Raw genomic sequence first — 19,582 nt, forward strand, 5'->3', positions numbered from 1 at the left:
CCAACTGGCCAACTACCTCCATAGCATGAGGACCAACAGATTTGAATACTGTGAACAGATTGTGTAGGTAATCTCTCATACTAAATGGAAGTGGTAGAATTAGCCAATCAATATTGGATGTGTGTATGCAACAGCTCCTGATCACATGACATATGCTATCATCCTCCAAGTCCCAAAGCATGTCATGTGATCGGGAGCTGGTGTGGGGCAGCATAGAGTTCCCGTGTAGCAGCTGGGAGAAAGAGGAGGCCCAATGCAGCACTGGAGCAGGTAAGTATTACAGCTCCCCATCCACTACTCTGCAAGGTGAGAGGGCGGACTCACACCACCCATTTCTATTTCTCTACTAAAAAAATTGTCTGATTGACTCTAAAAACTTTATTCCCATCCTTTAAATTGATATATTACTAATTTTAAAATGTTAATATGAAGAAGGAAAATGAACCAGGATAGAAAGAATCAGTGTGGTTTGAATTGCAAAGCAACATTTTTTAATGAAATTTTTATGGTATGCGTGACTCGGGGTGTGATGGGGGCGGGATCAGGGGTGTGGCAGGGGTGTGGCTTAAGTGTCCCTTTTTCTAATCTCAAAAAGTTGGGAGGTATGTATGGAGGCTGCCATATTTATTTCCTTTTAAACCATGCCAGTTGCCTGGCAGCCCTGCTGGTCTATTTGTCTGCATGCGGGACCTGAATAACAACAGAAACAAGCATGCTTGTTCAGGGGCTGTGGCTAAAAGTACTAGAGGAAAATTAATTAAAGGAAATGAATATGGATGCCTCCCTATTTTTCTTGCTACAGTTGTCCTTTAAGTTTTCTAGCCTCTGAAAACTTAGTGTACGTACAAGGCACTGTGCCGTGACAGGCACAGCCCTGTCTGACCAATGTGGAGACATCCACACCACACCTATATGTTATCGGTTAACTTTTCTGTGTAATTAGTAACGGAGTAGAAAGAGGCACAACAGCCTTTAACCTTTAGGCCGCCGTCCACAAGTTATCTCGGAGCAGATAAGAATGGCGCACAGCACCACCACTATAATAATGGTGCTGCATTAAGATGCACTATAAAACGCTAAATATTGTTTTAAATGTTAGGCATGTATTGCATTACGTTAACCTCCTTGCCGGTTATCCCGAGCTGAGCTCGGGGTATCCCGCCACGGAGGATTTCTCAGGCCCTGGTGGGCCGATTTACATAATTTTTTTTGTTGCACGCAGCTAGCACTTTGCTAGATGTGTGTATCACCGCTCGCCGCCGAATCACTGCTACCCACCGCATTAGAGGGCCCCCCCCACCGAGACCCCGTGCGCAGCCTGGCCAATCAGTGCCAGGAAGCGTTGAGGGGTGGATCGGTACTCCCGCTGACGTCACGACGTGGATGATGTCATCGCGATCGTCGCCATAGCGACGGGGGAAGCCCTAAAGGAAATTCCGTTCAGAACGGGATTTCCTTGTGGGTATACGCGCCGGCGGCGATCGGAGGGGTGGGAGGGACGCTGCAGGGAGGGGGGAATCATGTAGGCTAGCAACATGATAGAAAAAACAATCATGCAAAAAAAAAAAACCTTCCCGCGGGAATCAGAACGGCAGGGAGGTTAAAGTATAAAGCGCTATTCAGCGCGGTTGGTGTCAGGACAGGCAGCGGGACACTGGTGTCGGGCAGCGGGGTGGAGGAAGTAGGATTAGGTGGGAGGGAGGATGTGTGCATAGGTGGCATACATTACCTTGTCCCGGCCGGCGATCTCTCCTTCACTTCTTCCGTTAGTTTGCTGTAGTCCTGCATCCAGCCAATCACCATGTGGCTTCAGTCCCCGCATGGCGATTGGCTGGCTGGTGGACTACAGCAAACCAAATGAAGAAGTGAAGGAGAGGTACAGTAAAAAATGGCGCCGGTTAAATAATGGCGCTGCTAAAGTGTTTTAAAACAATAAATATCGTTTTGACATAAAATGATAATTATCGTTTTATGTCAAAACGATATTTATCGTTTCATGTCAATGCGGCTCCCTAAAGTGCTTTTAAAGCCATAAATTGAGGCGCTGCTAAATGCTTTAAAACTCTAGCCCTTCTCTAATCCATGGACAAGGGGCTCTTCCCCACCTCCAGTGACCCAGAATGAGGTGGGGGCGATGACTCCCTGGGGGACAGCGGGAGCTGGTGGTGCAGTGTTGGGAGTGACAGCTTTACTGATGTAGCTGAGAGCAAAGCATCTTTAAATTTCCCTCCAAGGCTCCCCATTGGTTCCTAAGGAGCTGCAGGATGATCGCAGGAACCAGGTAAGGTGAGATATTCATCTTGCAGGGGCTTTTTTTTAACGATCTGGGGAGGGGGGGGGGCATAGTGGTAAGGGGGGGGGGGGCACATCTGGCTGCCCATAACAGGGTGGGGGGATCCAAATCTGAAGGGGGGTGGGGTTGAAATTATTATTGGGGCCCATCAGGGAAATGGGGTGGGGGATTTCATAATCGGGGGCACATCTGTTGGTCCTGAGGGACATAACTTAATGCTGGGGGCACATATGCAATAATGGGGCGGGGGTGCTAATCCTGGGGGCACATCTGGCTATAATGGGGAACACTGATCCTGGGCACACATCTGGCTATAATGAGGGGTGCTTATTTGGGATACGCAGCTGTATATACAGTGGTGTGAAAAACTATTTGCCCCCTTCCTGATTTCTTATTCTTTTGCATGTTTGTCACACTTAAATGTTTCTGCTCATCAAAAATCGTTAACTATTAGTCAAAGATAACATCATTGAACACAAAATGCAGTGTTAAATGATGGTTTTTATTATTTAGTGAGAAAAAAAAACTCAAAACCTACATGGCCCTGTGTGAAAAAGAAATTGCCCCCTGAACCTAATAACTGGTTGGGCCACCCTTAGCAGCAATAACTGCAATCAAGCGTTTGCGATAACTTGCAACGAGTCTTTTATAGCGCTCTGGAGGAATTTTGGCCCACTCATCTTTGCAGAATTGTTGTAATTCAGCTTTATTTGAGGGTTTTCTAGCATGAACCGCCTTTTTAAGGTCATGCCACAACATCTCAATAGGATTCAGGTCAGGACTTTCACTAGGCCACTCCAAAGTCTTCATTTTGTTTTTCTTCAGCCATTCAGAGGTGGATTTGCTAGTGTGTTTTGGGTAATTGTCCTGCTGCAGCACCCAAGATCACTTCAGCTTGAGTTGACGAACAGATGGCCGGACATTCTCCTTCAGGATTTTTTGGTAGACAGTAGAATTCATGGTTCCATCTATCACAGCAAGCCTTCCAGGTCCTGAAGCAGCAAAACAACCCCAGACCATCACACTACCACCACCATATTTTACTGTTGGTATGATGTTCTTTTGCTGAAATGCTGTGTGTTACTTCTACGCCAGATGTAACGGGACACGCACCTGTCAAAAAGTTAAACTTTTGTCTCGTCGGTCCACAAGGTATTTTCCCAAAAGTCTTGGCAATCATTGAGATGTTTTTTTAGCAAAGTTGAGACGAGCCTTAATGTTCTTTTTGCTTAAAAGTGGTTTGCGCCTTGGATATCTGCCATGCAGGCCGTTTTTGCCCAGTCTCTTTCTTATGGTGGAGTCGTGAACACTGACCTTAATTGAGGCAAGTGAGGCCTGCAGCAGTGGTGCTCAGCAGAGCTCGAATATTCGAGTAGCTCGAATATTCGAGCTCTTTTCCAGCTATTCGAGCTCGGTATTCGAGCTCCGAATAGCTGGAGCTATTCGAATGGGCTATCCGAGTACACTCGAATAGCCCATTCACTATTCGAGCTATTTGAGCAACCCGGCGCTATTCGAGCTCGGTACCGAGCTCGAATAGCGTCATAGCCCAGATTGATGTCCTTAGAGCCAATCAGAGGGCTCCCAGGCCCTCTGACGGCAGCCAATCACAGAGGGGGACCCTGGCCAGCCCCTACCCTATAAATAGCGGCCGCCATGTTCCGTTTCTCCATGCTTGCCTGAGACTTGTACAGAGAGAGAGTTGCTCCTTTGTGCTTTGGCTTAGCAAGTGCTCTATTGTGATCATTTACCTAGCGTTTTTGCTCACCTACACCTGCCATATACACCTATATTGTTGTTAGTTAGATAGACATTGTATTTTAGTTAGTAGCTTGTGTGTTACATTAGAGACAGGCAGCTGCTGCAAGCTTACAGGTTTAGGCCTCAGGGGGGCCTTGCCTCTGTGGGCAGCTGTCCTCTGTTTATTTCTCTCATCTATACCAGTATTTCTGCTGTCCTTTACTAATAGTATTGTAGTTATACTGTACTAGGAGTAGGACACTCACTGACTGTCACTGTTTATAGGCTACTAGCTAGCTCCTGCGTGTGTGCACTCACTCACTGTCTGTGTGTACACACACTCTATTTCCTTCTGATTACTGATAGATTATTGTTATTTAGTTGTACTTACTTACTACTTACTCTTTCTGTACCCGTAGGGACACTCACTGTCACTGTTCATGTAGGCTACTAGCTCCTGCGTGTGCGCACTGCACTCACTGTCTGAGTGTACACACACAACACACACTCTATTTCCTTCTGATCGCTGATTGATTATCGTAATTAGTTAGTTGTACTTACTGTTACTACTTACTCTTACTGTACTAGGAGTCTAAGACACTCGGTCACTGTCCATAGGCTACTAGCTCCTGCGTGCGTGCACTCACTGTCTGAGTGTACACACACCCACACTCCATTTCCTTCTGATCGCTGATTGATTATCGTAATTAGTTAGTTCTACTTACTGTTACTACTTACTCTTACTGTACTAGGAGTCTAGGACACTCAGTCACTGTGTTCATAGCAGTGGCGGACATACGGCCGTGCAGGCCGTGCCGCCGCACAAGGGCCCCTGAAGTTCCGCTGCTTCAGGGGCCCATTAAGTATTGCAGTTTTTTTTTTTTAATTTTACCTTTTATTTTTATTTTAACCTGGGGGGCCCCTACTCCTGTCCTCCCCCCTCACATCGGCCCCCCCACCCTCCCCCTCCCCCTAATGCGATGCGGCGGGAGAGCAGAAAATACAGGAAGTCTCCGCCGGGGCTGCAGCAGACACTAGAGGCTGCTGCTGCTTGGTCTCCCGTGTCTCCTTTGTACACTGCTCGCTACTAAACCAGGAAGTAGCGAGCAGTGTACAAAGTTGGAGACACGGGAGACCAAGCGGCAGCAGCCTCTAGTGTCTGCTGCAGCCCCGGCGGAGACTTCCTGGATTTTCTGCTCTCCCGCCCGCCGCCGCCGCCGCGCATACCGGGAGGGGGGCCCCGAGGTGAGTGAGGGAGGATAGGAGTCGGGCCCCCCACCCGGCTACCTTACCCACCCGGCTACCCACACACTCACCCGGCTACCTTACCCACCCGGCTACCCACACACTCACCCGGCTACCTACCCACCCGGATACCCACACACCCACCCGGCTACCTACCCGGCTACCTAACCACCCACCCGGCTACCTACCCACCCGGCTACCTACCCGGCTACCTAACCACCCTGCCGGCTACCCACCCACCCGGCTACCTAACCACCCTGCCGGCTACCTACCCACCCACCCGGCTACCTACCCACTCGGCTACCTAACCACCCACCTGGCTACCTACCCACCCGGCTACCTACCCGGCTACCTAACCACCCACCCGACTACCTACCCACCCGGCTACCCACCCACCCGGCTACCTAACCACCCACACATCTACGCACTCACCCGGCTACCTACCCACCCGGCTACCTAGCCACCCACCCGTCTACCCACCCGGCTACCTACCCACCCAGCTACCTAACCACCCTGCCGGCTACCTACCCACCCACCCGGATACCTACCCACCCACCCGGCTACCTACCCACCCAGCTACCTACCCGGCTACCTAACCACCCACCCGGCTACCCACCCGGCTACCTAACCACCCACACATCTACCCACCCGGCTACCTAACCACCCACCCGTCTACCTACCCACCCAGCTACCTAACCACCCTGCCGGCTACCTACCCACCCGGCTACCTACCCACCCGGCTACCTACCCACCCGGCTACCTACCCACCTGGCTACCTACCCACCTGGCTACCTACCCACCCGGCTACCTACCCACCCGGCTACCCACCCACCCGGCTACCCAACCACTCACCCGGCTACCTAACCACCCACCCGGCTACCTACACACCCACCCGGCTACCTACCCACCCACCAGGCTACCTACCTACCCACCCGGCTACCTACCAACCCACCAGGCTACCTACCTAAAGACCCACCAGGCTACCTACCCACCCACCCAGCTACCTAACCACCCACCTACCCACCCACCAGGCTACCTACCCACCAGGCTACCCGGCTACCCAGCCACCCACCAGGCTACTTACCCACCCGGCTAAGGGCTGCCTACCTACCTACCCACCAGGCTACCTATCCACCCAACCACCCATGGGAGCTGCGCGCTGGATGGAGGCTGGGACAGGAGGTCTGCTGCTGCAGGTGAGTAAATGGTTTTTTTTATTATTTATTTTAGCAGGTGTATGTTCTGGGCAGGTCTGCCACATGATTGCGTGTATGTTCTGGGCAGGTCTGCCACATGATTGCATGTATGTTCTGGGCAAATTTGCTACATGATTGCATGTGTTTTCTGGGCAAATCTGCCGACATGATTGCACGTATTTTCTGGGCATATCTGCCGACATGATTGCACGTATTTTCTGGGCATATCTGCCGACATGATTGAACGTATTTTCTGGGCATATCTGCCGACATGATTGCACGTATTTTCTGGGCATATCTGCCGACATGATTGCACGTATTTTCTGGGCATATCTGCCGACATGATTGCACGTATTTTCTGGGCATATCTGCCGACATGATTGCATGTATTTTCTGGGCATATCTGCCGACATGATTGCACGTATTTTCTGGGCATATCTGCCGACATGATTGCACGTATTTTCTGGGCATATCTGCCGACATGATTGCACGTATTTTCTGGGCATATCTGCCGACATGATTGCACGTATTTTCTGGGCATATCTGCCGACATGATTGCACGTATTTTCTGGGCATATCTGCCGACATGATTGCACGTATTTTCTGGGCATATCTGCCGACATGATTGCACGTATTTTCTGGGCATATCTGCCGACATGATTGCATGTATTTTCTGGGCATATCTGCCGACATGATTGCACGTATTTTCTGGGCATATCTGCCGACATGATTGCACGTATTTTCTGGGCATATCTGCCGACATGATTGCACGTATTTTCTGGGCATATCTGCCGACATGATTGCACGTATTTTCTGGGCATATCTGCTCACATTATGTGTATTTTCATGAGAAAACCTGCTCACATTATGTGAATTTTCTGGGGAAAGGGTCACCAAAACCTGGGCCCACTGTCTTTGCGTTGCACTTTTCAAGGGAACCTGAGGTGAGAATAATATTGAGGCTGCCATATTTCTCTCCTTTTAAGCAATACCAGTTGCCTGGTTGCCGTTCTGGTCCTCTGCCTCTTATTCTTTCAACCATAGACCCTGAACAAGCATGCAGCAGGTCAGGGGTTTCTGACAATATTGTCAGAACTGAGAAGATTAAGCTGCATGCTTGTTGCTGGTGTAATTCAGTTTATTACTGCAGCCAAATAGATCAGCAGGGCCGCCAGGCAACTAGTATTGTTTAAAAGGAAATAAATATGGCAGCCTCCATATCACTCTCACCCCGGGATCACTTTAAATTACAGTTAGCTCCGCCCTTATCCGGTCATTGCCACGCCCATTTTTTGCCGCGGCGCTACGCGCCGCAGGTTCTATCCACGCCCATTTTTTGCTGCAGCGTGCTTCGCGCGTCGTAGGTTATAGCCACGCCCATTTTTTGCAGCGGCGCGCTTCGCGCGCCGCAGGTCAGGGGGGCCCACAATTGATATTTTGCACAGGGGCCCACTGCTGCCTGTGTCCGCCACTGGTTCATAGGCTACTAGCTCCTGCGTGCGGTCACTCACTGTCTGAGTGTACACACACCACCCACACTCTATTTCCTTCTGATCGCTGATTGATTATTGTAATTAGTTAGTTCTACTTACTGTTACTACTTACTCTTACTGTACTAGGAGTCTAGGACACTCAGTCACTGTGTTCATAGGCTACTAGCTCCTGCGTGCGTGCACTCACTGTCTGAGTGTACACACACCCACACTCCATTTCCTTCTGATCGCTGATTGATTATTGTAATTAGTTAGTTCTACTTACTGTTACTACTTACTCTTACTGTACTAGGAGTCTAGGACACTCAGTCACTGTGTTGATAGGCTACTAGCTCCTGCGTGCGTGCACTCACTGTCTGAGTGTACACACACCCACACTCCATTTCCTTCTGATCGCTGATTGATTATTGTAATTAGTTAGTTCTTCTTACTGTTACTACTTACTCTTACTGTACTAGGAGTCTAGGACACTCAGTCACTGTGTTCATAGGCTACTAGCTCCTGCGTGCGTGCACTCACTGTCTGAGTGTACACACACCCACACTCCATTTCCTTCTGATCGCTGATTGATTATTGTAATTAGTTAGTTCTACTTACTGTTACTAGTTACTCTTACTGTACTAGGAGTCTAGGACACTCAGTCACTGTCCATAGGCTACTAGCTCCTGCGTGCGGTCACTCACTGTCTGAGTGTACACACACCCACACTCCATTTCCTTCTGATCGCTGATTGATTATTGTAATTAGTTAGTTCTACTTACTGTTACTACTTACTCTTACTGTACTAGGAGTCTAGGACACTCAGTCACTGTGTTCATAGGCTACTAGCTCCTGCGTGCGTGCACTCACTGTCTGAGTGTACACACACCCACACTCCATTTCCTTCTGATCGCTGATTGATTATTGTAATTAGTTAGTTCTTCTTACTGTTACTACTTACTCTTACTGTACTAGGAGTCTAGGACACTCAGTCACTGTGTTCATAGGCTACTAGCTCCTGCGTGCGTGCACTCACTGTCTGAGTGTACACACACCCTTCTGATCGCTGATTGATTATTGTAATTAGTTAGTTCTACTTACTGTTACTACTTACTCTTACTGTACTAGGAGTCTAGGACACTCAGTCACTGTGTTCATAGGCTACTAGCTCCTGCGTGCGTGCACTCACTGTCTGAGTGTACACACACCCACACTCCATTTCCTTCTGATCGCTGATTGATTATTGTAATTAGTTAGTTCTTCTTACTGTTACTACTTACTCTTACTGTACTAGGAGTCTAGGACACTCAGTCACTGTGTTCATAGGCTACTAGCTCCTAAGTGCGTGCACTCACTGTCTGAGTGTACACACACCCACACTCCATTTCCTTCTGATCGCTGATTGATTATTGTAATTAGTTAGTTCTTCTTACTGTTACTACTTACTCTTACTGTACTAGGAGTCTAGGACACTCAGTCACTGTGTTCATAGGCTACTAGCTCCTGCGTGCGTGCACTCACTGTCTGAGTGTACACACACCCTTCTGATCGCTGATTGATTATTGTAATTAGTTAGTTCTACTTACTGTTACTACTTACTCTTACTGTACTAGGAGTCTAGGACACTCAGTCACTGTGTTCATAGGCTACTAGCTCCTGCGTGCGTGCACTCACTGTCTGAGTGTACACACACCCACACTCCATTTCCTTCTGATCGCTGATTGATTATTGTAATTAGTTAGTTCTTCTTACTGTTACTACTTACTCTTACTGTACTAGGAGTCTAGGACACTCAGTCACTGTGTTCATAGGCTACTAGCTCCTAAGTGCGTGCACTCACTGTCTGAGTGTACACACACCCACACTCCATTTCCTTCTGATCGCTGATTGATTATTGTAATTAGTTAGTTCTACTTACTGTTACTACTTACTCTTACTGTACTAGGAGTCTAGGACACTCAGTCACTGTGTTCATAGGCTACTAGCTCCTGCGTGCGTGCACTCACTGTCTGAGTGTACACACACCCACACTCCATTTCCTTCTGATCGCTGATTGATTATTGTAATTAGTTAGTTCTACTTACTGTTACTACTTACTCTTACTGTACTAGGAGTCTAGGACACTCAGTCACTGTGTTCATAGGCTACTAGCTCCTGCGTGCGTGCACTCACTGTCTGAGTGTACACACACAACACACACTCTATTTCCTTCTGATCGCTGATTGATTATCGTAATTAGTTAGTTCTACTTACTGTTACTACTTACTCTTACTGTACTAGGAGTCTAGGACACTCAGTCACTGTCCATAGGCTACTAGCTCCTGCGTGCGTGCACTCACTGTCTGAGTGTACACACACTAAATTTACTTGTGATTACTACTGATTATTGTAACTGCTAGTTGTACTTCCTGACTGTTACTACTTACTTACTGTACTAGGGGACACTCACTCAGTCACCTCACCAACCAACCCACTCCATTAAAGTACCCCACTTTTCAGCCGCCCTTTTAAAAAACTTTTCTCTATACGCCCAAAACATTGAAGATGTCTGGAAGTGGCAGCCAGCGCGGTTTGGGCAAGGGGAAGGGCAGCAAGGGAATCAGGAGGAGAGGGAGCAGCATTGTGGCAAGCCGCGGCCGCGGGCGCGCCACCATGCACAGTTCCGCAGCAGCAGCAGCAGCGTCAGTGGCTAACATTCCTCCCATAGCCACTGGCCGTGGACGCCTTGGGCGCCGCCCAGCAGGAGCATCTGCAACTCACGCTGCAGAGACACAGCAGCAGCAGCGTGTAGCACCTGCTCCCATTTTCCTCCAGCCGGGTCGGAAACGTCCCATTGAGGAAAAGGATGCAGACACTGTGGTGCAACTCATGACGGAGGATGAGCAGCCCGCCATCAGCTCTGCATCCGAGGCCTCCACCCTCACCACCACCACCACCACCACCCCTGTTCGCAGCAGCCGCCCAGCAGGGTCTGGGGAGGAGGCCAGTTCACCGTCACTCGCCGACCTGTCATTCAGCAGTCTTTTGACCCCAGGCATCATGAGTAAATTGTCTGCTGTTGTTGGCGATCTTGAGGAGGAGATGCTGATGGGCACTTTGGGGGATGAGGGATTGGACAGCAAGACTGTGGCGACAGTCAAGCAGCCCATCCATGCATCAGGAGAGGAGTTTGGGGGGTCCTCATCCCAGCAGGACATGTTTCAGGAGGGGGAGGATGATGATGACCCGGTGACAGACAGAGACTGGGTGCCACCACCTCCAGGGGATGTCGTCCTCAGCAGCTCTGAGGAGGAGGAGGAGGATGCTCTTGTGGGCCTTGCAAGGAGGCGCATCATTGCAAGCATTGGCAGCAGCAGTAGGCAGGTCCCACAGCCTGCTGGTGTCTCAGGCTCAGCAGCAGCAGCAGCAGCATCTGCCAGTACCACCACCAGCCGCACCCAAGCCCCCCAAGCCCCCCCCCCAACCACCACAGGGAGACAGGCAGCAGCGCTTCCATGCCGTAGGGGGATGTTTAAGTCACCAATCTGGCGATATTTCACCATGCCCACTGTGTACAGCAAGTACGCCACTTGCAACCACTGTCAGCGGAAGTTGAGCAGAGGTGCAGACCCCTTAAAGTTCTGCACCAGCTCGCTCATCAACCACCTTGCGGCTAAACATTTCCACCAGCATGAGGAGTTCCAGAGGCTGAAGGCATCTGGTGCTGGCAGTGGCACCACACCCATCACTGCACAGCCTTTAGCAGCAGCAGCAGCAACAGCAGCCACCCGCCCTCCTGCTCCTCCAGCAGCACCAGCAGGAGTGCGGAAACGCACTGCTCCTCCCCCCTCTGCAACTCCTGCCGCCGACACTGAGGCCTGTTCTGGCAGCCAGTCCTCAGTGGCCTCCTCCGCTGTGTCTGCTGATTCCCGTGCCAGCAAAAGGCCACGCCAGAGCCTTTTGAGCGAGTCCTTCCAGGGGGTGGTTAGGGCTCTGCCTCCCAGCAGCCGTCGCGTGCGGCAGCTGAACGGCTTGCTGGCACGGGCCATGTGCTCCCAACTCCTGCCGTACACGCTCGTGCAGGAGGGGAGCGACATTCGTGCGCTGCTTGCTTGCGCAGCCCCAGACTGGCAGCTCCCCAGCAGACACTTCTTTGCCCGCAAGGCCATTCCTGCACTGCACCGCTTTGTGATGGCCAATGTGGAGCGAGGGCTGGAGCACGCGGTTGGTGAAAGGGTCCACGTCACCATGGACTCCTGGAGCAGCCGCTTCGGGACAGGCCGCTACCTGTCCTTCACTGTCCACTGGGTCAGCTTGGTGGAAGGGGGTGAGGATGGGAGAGCAGCAGCGGGCACAGCAGCAGCAGCAACACAGTGGGTGGTGCCACCCCGCAGGGTCAGGGGAACTGCAGCAGGTTCCTCCGATCCTCTGCCATCCTCCGGCACACCTGGCCAAACCCCCCGCCTCAGCAGCAGCGTGAAGGCCCGCCACTGCCAAGCGCTGCTGCACTTGGTCAGCCTTGGGAAGACCAAGCTGACGGCAACCCATGTGTTGGCCAAACTCCAGGAGCAGGAGAGGATTTGGCTGACCCCCAGAGGCCTCAGAGTCGGAGAGGTGGTGGCCGACAATGGGGCCAATCTGGTTGCCGCAATAGACAGGGGAAACCTGACCCACATCCCCTGTCTTGCCCACGTGCTGAACCTGGTGGTGCAGAAGTTCCTGCGCACCTACCAGGGGATGGGCGAACTGCTGGAAACGGCAAGGAATGTTGTGCGTCACTTCCGGCGCTCGGCTGCAGCCTGTGCGAGCCTGGAAGACGTGCAAAAGGAGCTGGATCTGCCACGCCATCGGCTGATCCTTGACGTTCCGACTCGGTGGAACTCCACCCTGGCGATGTTGGAGCGTCTGGTTGAACAGAGGCACGCTGTCAACCAGTACCTTGCCCTGGCCACTGTTTCCGCAGCTCAGAGAAGGGACAAGACCAGCAACATCCCGTCCATCGTCCCCGATGATGACTGGAGGCACATGCAGCAGGTGTGCTTTGTGCTGGCTCCCTTCCTGCAGGCCACAAACATGGTGAGCAGGGACCATGCTATGGTCTGCGAGTGGGTGCCCCTGGTTTCTCTGCTGAACAGGGCCCTCGATGCTTTGCTGGAACAGGGAGCGGCAGCCTTGGACCAGCAGGAGCGGCAACCAGCTGCGCAGTCCACCTCTGAGGGGGAGGAGGAGGAGGACTTGGTGGAGGTCCCTGACCTGGCTGCTGATGAGGGGGATCAGCACAGCGCAGCTGAGTTGGTGCGGGGGTGGAGAGAGGATGAGGCGGCAGAGGAGGAGGATGAGGACAGCACTGACGTCGATGTGCCAGCAGACGTGGCCCGCCTCTTCCCAATGGCAGCGCACATGCTGACGTGCCTGCGCAGGGACCCCAGGGTGATCCAGATGAAGCAGAGGGAGGACATCTGGATCAGCATGATGTTGGACCCACGCCTCAAGGGGAAGTTGAGCCAGTTCCTGCCGCCTGCAGGAGGAGACCCAGCGCAACAAATAAGGAGCTTGCAGCAGGCCCTTGTTGAGCGCTTGGAGGAAGCCTTCCCCCAGCCTTCCACCCCCACTGTCCAGCAGCCAGCACAGAGGCAGCAGCAGGTGCCTGCATCCAGCAGCAGCAAGCGCCCCACAGACCTGCTGTCTCTCAGCCACGAGCTCTACAGGACTGTAGAGGCTCCGGCAGCAGTGACTAGAGAGGAGATGCATGCAGCAGCATCCTCCTCCGGTCACAGCCAGCGCCTGACCCGCATGGTGGCTGACTACATGGGGTCGTACAGCGGGCTTGACAGCGATGCCCCTGTTGATCCCATGGAGTATTGGGTCAAGCGCATGGAGATCTGGAGCGAGCTGGCGCAGTACGCCCTGGAAGTGCTGTCCTGCCCCCCTTCCAGCGTGCTGTCCGAGCGCTGCTTCAGTGCAGCTGGTGGCGTGGTCACCGAGAAACGCTCACGTCTGTCTCACAAGTCTGTGGACAGACTGACGTTTCTCAAGATGAACCAGGCGTGGGTGGAAGGCGAGTTCCTGGCCCCTGTTGTCGGCGAGAGGGGGACATGAACTGGCTGCCGGAACCATCGTTAATGTGCCTTACCACCCTTTACCACCTCCTGGCTCCTGCTCACTAAGCCAGCCTGGTTCACTTTGACTATTACGTCGCCTGCAGCCACACATTTTACACCTACAGTGGGCTGCTGTGTACTGCCCTTCTGCTGTCTGTCTGTGTTTCCCACTGCCAGGGTACACAGAATTACCTTCTTCTGCTGCCACTCTGCCACCAGCTATTACGTCAAACAATAGCTATATTGGTTGCAAAACCAAAACCAAACAAACCATTAAAAAAAATAAAAGGTTTAATTTTTCGGAGGTGCCCGGGTTGAAAACTGTGTTGTCCCAGTTGTGTATTGGACACAATGTGGGCTGCACGACCGCTGTCTGGGACCTCCTGTTGTGTTTATTTACAGCCCTGGTATCACCGCTAGGTACCAGGGCTATTATGTCACGCTGCCTACCTGCTGCCACACTCACACTGCTCCTCCACACCTCCTCCTGCTGCTGCTGCTGCTGTCTGTCTGTGTTTCCCACTGCCAGGGTACACAGATGATTTACCTTCTGCTGCCACTCTGCCACCAGCTATTACGTCAAACAATAGCTGCTCGCCTACTCCTCCATTCCTCCTCCTGCTGCTGCTGTCTGTCTGTGTTTCCCACTGCCAGGGTACACAGAATTACCTTCTTCTGCTGCCACTCTGCCACCAGCTATTACGTCAAACAATAGCTATATTGGTTGCAAAACCAAAACCCAAACAAACCATTAAAAAAAAAAAAGGTTTAATTTTTCTGAGGTGCCCGGGTTGAAAACTGTGTTGTCCCAGTTGTGTATTGGACACAATGTGGGCTGCACGACCGCTGTCTGGGACCTCCTGTTGTGTTTATTTACAGCCCTGGTATCACCGCTAGGTACCAGGGCTATTATGTCACGCTGCCTACCTGCTGCCACACTCACACTGCTCCTCCACACCTCCTCCTGCTGCTGCTGCTGCTGTCTGTCTGTGTTTCCCACTGCCAGGGTACACAGATGATTTACCTTCTGCTGCCACTCTGCCACCAGCTATTACGTCAAACAATAGCTGCTCGCCTACTCCTCCATTCCTCCTCCTGCTGCTGCTGTCTGTCTGTGTTTCCCACTGCCAGGGTACACAGCATTACCTTCTTCTGCTGCCACTCTGCCACCAGCTATTACGTCAAACAATAGCTATATTGGTTGTAAAACCAAAAAACAAAAAACCATTAAAAAAAAAAAAAGGTTTAATTTTTCTGAGGTGCCCGGGTTGAAAACTGTGTTGTCCCAGTTGTGTATTGGACACAATGTGGGCTGCACGACCGCTGTCTGGGACCTCCTGTTGTGTTTATTTACAGCCCTGGTATCACCGCTAGGTACCAGGGCTATTATGTCACGGCGAGCTGCCTGCCTCATTGACTGCCTGCTGCCACACACTCATCCTCCTCCTCCTGCTGCTGAATTTACCTCCTGCTGTCTTTGTGTTTCCACTGCCAGGGAGCACATACAATGGCGCTTCCAACATGCGTGCGCCCACCAGCTATTTGTTACGCTCAAAAATAGCTGCATTTCTTTAAAAAAAATTGAAAAGAGAAATACGTGAAGATGATGAAGAAGAAGATGAAAAAGAAGAAGAAGATAAAGAAGAAGAAGATGAAGAAGATGAAGAAGAAGAAGATGAAGAAGAAGATGAAGAAGAAGATGAAAAAGAAGATGAAAAAGAAGAAGAAGATGAAGAAGATGAAGAAGAAGAAGATGAAGAAGAAGAAGATGAAGAAGAAGAAGAAGAAGATGAAGAAGATGAAGAAGAAGAAGATGAAGAAGAAGAAGATGAAGAAGATGAAGAAGAAGATGAAGAAGAAGAAGAAGATGAAGAAGATGAAGATGAAGATGAAGAAGAAGATGAAGAAGATGAAGAAGAAGATGATGAAGAAGAAGAAGAAGAAGAAGATGATGAAGAAGAAGAAGAAGAAGAAGAAGAAGAAGAAGATATAGAAGAAGAAGATCTAGAAGAAGAAGAAAGATAAAGAAGAAGAAGAACAAGTATATACAGTAACAATACTGAACAAAATTTAGGACACAACTTCTCTTTCCACATTTTTTTTTAAAGGAACATCCCCACATAATCACTTGCTGTTGTTACTTGGAAAAAAAGATGTTTCTTGCATCATTCACCCTCAAAACAAGTGTTGGAAGCTATTTAAGGCCAATTCGAATAGTCAGCTCGAATAGTGAGCTCGAATACCGACTCGAATAGTGAGCTCGAAGTCCGAGGTCGAATCGAATAGTAAAAATTATTCGACTCGAATATTCGACTGACCTCGAATAATTTACTATTCGAATTCGACCAAACTCGAATTTTAAAAAGGGGTATTTGAGCATCACTAGCCTGCAGTTCTTTAGATGTTGTCCTGGGGTCTTTTGTGGCCTCTCGGATAAGTTTTCTCTGCGCTCTTGGGGTAATTTTGGTCGGCCGGCCACTCCTGGGAAGGTTCATCACTGTTCTATGTTTTTGCCATTTGTGGATAATGGCTCTCGCTGTGGTTCGCTGGAGTCCCAAAGCTTTAGAAATGGCTTTATAACCTTTACCAGACTGATAGATCTCAATTACAGTACTTTTGTTCTCATTTGTTCCTGAATTTCTTTGGATCTTGGCGTGATGTCTAGCTTTTGAGGTGCTTTTGGTCTACTTCTCTGTGTCAGATAGCTCCTATTTAAGTGATTTCTTGATTGAAACAGGTGTGGCAGTAATCAGGCCTGGGGGTGACTACAGAAATTGAACTCAGGTGTGATAAACCACAGTTAAGTTACTTTTTAACAAGGGGGGGGCAATCACTTTTTCACACAGGGCCATGTAGATTTGGAGTTTTTTTTCTCACTAAATAATAAAAAACATCATTTAAAACTGCATTTTGTGTTCAATTATGTTATCTTTGACTAATAGTTAACGGTTTTTGATGAGCAGAAACATTTAAGTATGACAAACATGCAAAAGAATAAGAAATCAGGAAGGGGGCAAATCGTTTTTCACACCACTGTATATATATGTGGGGGGTCGCAAATGCGGGGACACATCTGGCTATAATGGAGGCTGATATTGGGGGGCAGATCTGGCTATACTGGGGGGTCTGATACTGGGCACACATCTGGCTATCTATCCTTGGGGGACTTAATACTGATGGCATGTCTTTTACCTGCTGTAGCACTTTGCATTTTTTAGTAGAATTGAAGAAAACCTGAGAAATAATGCAATTTTAACGGTTTTTCCTCTTTTTGCCGCTAAAATGCGCAGAAAACAAAAATTCTCGGGACAAAATATCCCCCAATGAAAGTCTAGTTTATCCTGAAAAAAACGATATCTAGATCATTTAGGTGTCGTGAGTAGGGATAAAGCTATTGCTGATTGAATAGGGACATAGCTAAAATGTCAAAACTGCTCTGGTCAATAAGGGGAAAACAAGGTCTGGATGCGAAGTGATTAAAATGCTATTTACTGTTTTGTGTTTACATTAAAACGGTAAATAGTGTTTTAGGATACATTTATCGGCAGAATGGTGTGCCATTTTCCACCCATTTTTAAGTGGACCCAATTATCTTGTGTGAGGTAACACAAGATAATTACCTGACCTAAGCAGGTCGCGGAATTTAAATGGGGTAACAGTGAAACAATGAAGGGTACCAGAAGGACACTGGGGGGTCTTAAAGACTCTGGGGGGGGGGGGGGGCTGGGAGAAGCCACAGGCAGATAAAAATCAACCTATGAGGTTTCCTGTTGGGCCCCCTAACCTAGACTAGCTCTGCACCCCTCCAATTCCTTCCCATTCCGCAACAGCTTCTATTGTCATGTGTTGCTCTCTATTTGTAACTTTCTCTTTCATATGTCCCCTGACGAGTCTGAGCGATGACAAAACGCATTGGAAGATGCTAACCTGAACGTGGGCTTTTATCTTGAGTGCGGAAGATGCAAGGTGCTAGCCTAGCATAGAAGGATTGGGCGGAGGGTAGTGATGGGAGTCTGCAGGAGCATCCTCATAATACATTGCATCAAGCGTCAAAAAGTCTACAACCGGCAGCCCTGGCTTCCTATTGCAAGGTCTCAGAAGTCACAAGAATATGAACCATCTGCTGCATAGTGGAGAGCTTGTTTGTGTTCTGTTTAATATGCAGCAACCCCTATTTCATGTCCAGATACTCCCCTGGGCTGCAGCTGGACCCTTCCAGAGAACCTCCAGCTGTCTTCCACTCACCTGTGGCTCCTATAATAGTAATAATCTTCCTGGCAGCCATGAGGGATGAGGACGCAGAAGCAATGGAGGGAATCCTTCTTCCTTCTGTAGATGTTCACACACTGTCACTCTGCAGGCTGCACTCCTCCCTAGTGTTGTCCGGTTCATGAGTGATTGGTTCATTTGAGCCGGTTCTTCACTGTGAGTCGAGTGATCCGACTCATCACACTGAACCGAATCAGTTCAGTGGATGAGTCAGGAACTGCAGCTGCACGGTGTCTTTTTCCACTGCAAAACGCTTTAGACCAATTTTGATGTGCGTTTTTTATGCGTTTGCGTTTTTGGCCAATTTTGATATGCGCTTTTTATGCAATTGCGATTTTGACCAATTTTGATGTGCGTTTTTTATACTTTTGCGTTTTTGACCAATTTTGATGTGCGTTTTTTATGCATTTCCGTTTTTGACCAATTTTGATGTGCGTTTTTTATACTTTTGCGTTTTTGACCAATTTTGATGTGCGTTTTTTATGCGTTTGCGTTTCTGGGCAATTTTGATGGGCGTTTTTTGTGCGTTTGCGTTTCTGGGCAATTTTGATGGGCGTTTTTTGTGCATTTGCGTTTTTGAACAATTTTGATGTGCGTTTCTTATTGCGTTTGTGTTTTTCTGATTGGCAAGTGTTGTCTTGATTTTTGCAAAATAGATACTAGTGTTTAAATCAATACAAATCGCAAAGCGTTTTTCATGCCTTCCTATACTTTACGTTGAAACGCAAAACGCATCATAATGGCACAGATATGTGTTTGTGTTTTTTAACAAAGCGGAACGCAGCAGTGGAAAAGGCCAAGTTGATACTTTGCGTTAATCAAGAAACAATGAAAGTCCATAGACTCTCATTTTACCTTTCACAGCCGACGCTGCGTTTCGATGCGTTGCGGTACGACGCACCCGGAAGCTTTTTATCGTCGAGAGCCTGCGTTTTCCCGTCGGGTTAATTAATTACTACCGCCGCTGATTGCATTGCACCGCAGATTCCCGACAACACGCCGCAGGCTATTCAACGCGCGCAGGATACGGCTCCTGCACGCGTTGTCTAATGCAACGGTGACCACACACGATACAATAAAATGATCCGATTATTGTAATTCGATAAAAACGGTCATATCTCTCAAAAAAATCGAAAGCTTTTTTTTTCATTCGACTGAAAAATCCGATCGGATTTCCCGTTTTTTTCGATTTAAATCGATCCGGAATGCCAGATATTTCTCTTCAATCTCTACTAAAGATTGTATGGTGTGTGTTGGATTGTCAATTTATTAATATACACACCCTAG

General features: G+C 49.3%; 1 protein-coding gene across 1 annotated transcript in view; it reads right to left on the reverse strand.

Annotated features, from left to right (window-relative positions):
* LOC137525385 (nmrA-like family domain-containing protein 1) overlaps positions 1 to 18,406 on the reverse strand; it is a 37,268-nt gene extending 18,862 nt beyond the window's left edge. Inside the window, exon 1 of the mRNA XM_068246458.1 lies at positions 18,272 to 18,406. Within this exon, the coding sequence (XP_068102559.1) occupies positions 18,272 to 18,311 (40 nt within the window). The 5' untranslated portion in view covers positions 18,312 to 18,406. The remainder of the gene's footprint in view (positions 1 to 18,271) is intronic.
* Positions 18,407 to 19,582: the final 1,176 nt, after the last annotated feature.

Source organism: Hyperolius riggenbachi, chromosome 7 (assembly GCF_040937935.1).
Source record: "Hyperolius riggenbachi isolate aHypRig1 chromosome 7, aHypRig1.pri, whole genome shotgun sequence".
NCBI classification, from domain to species: domain Eukaryota; kingdom Metazoa; phylum Chordata; class Amphibia; order Anura; family Hyperoliidae; genus Hyperolius; species Hyperolius riggenbachi.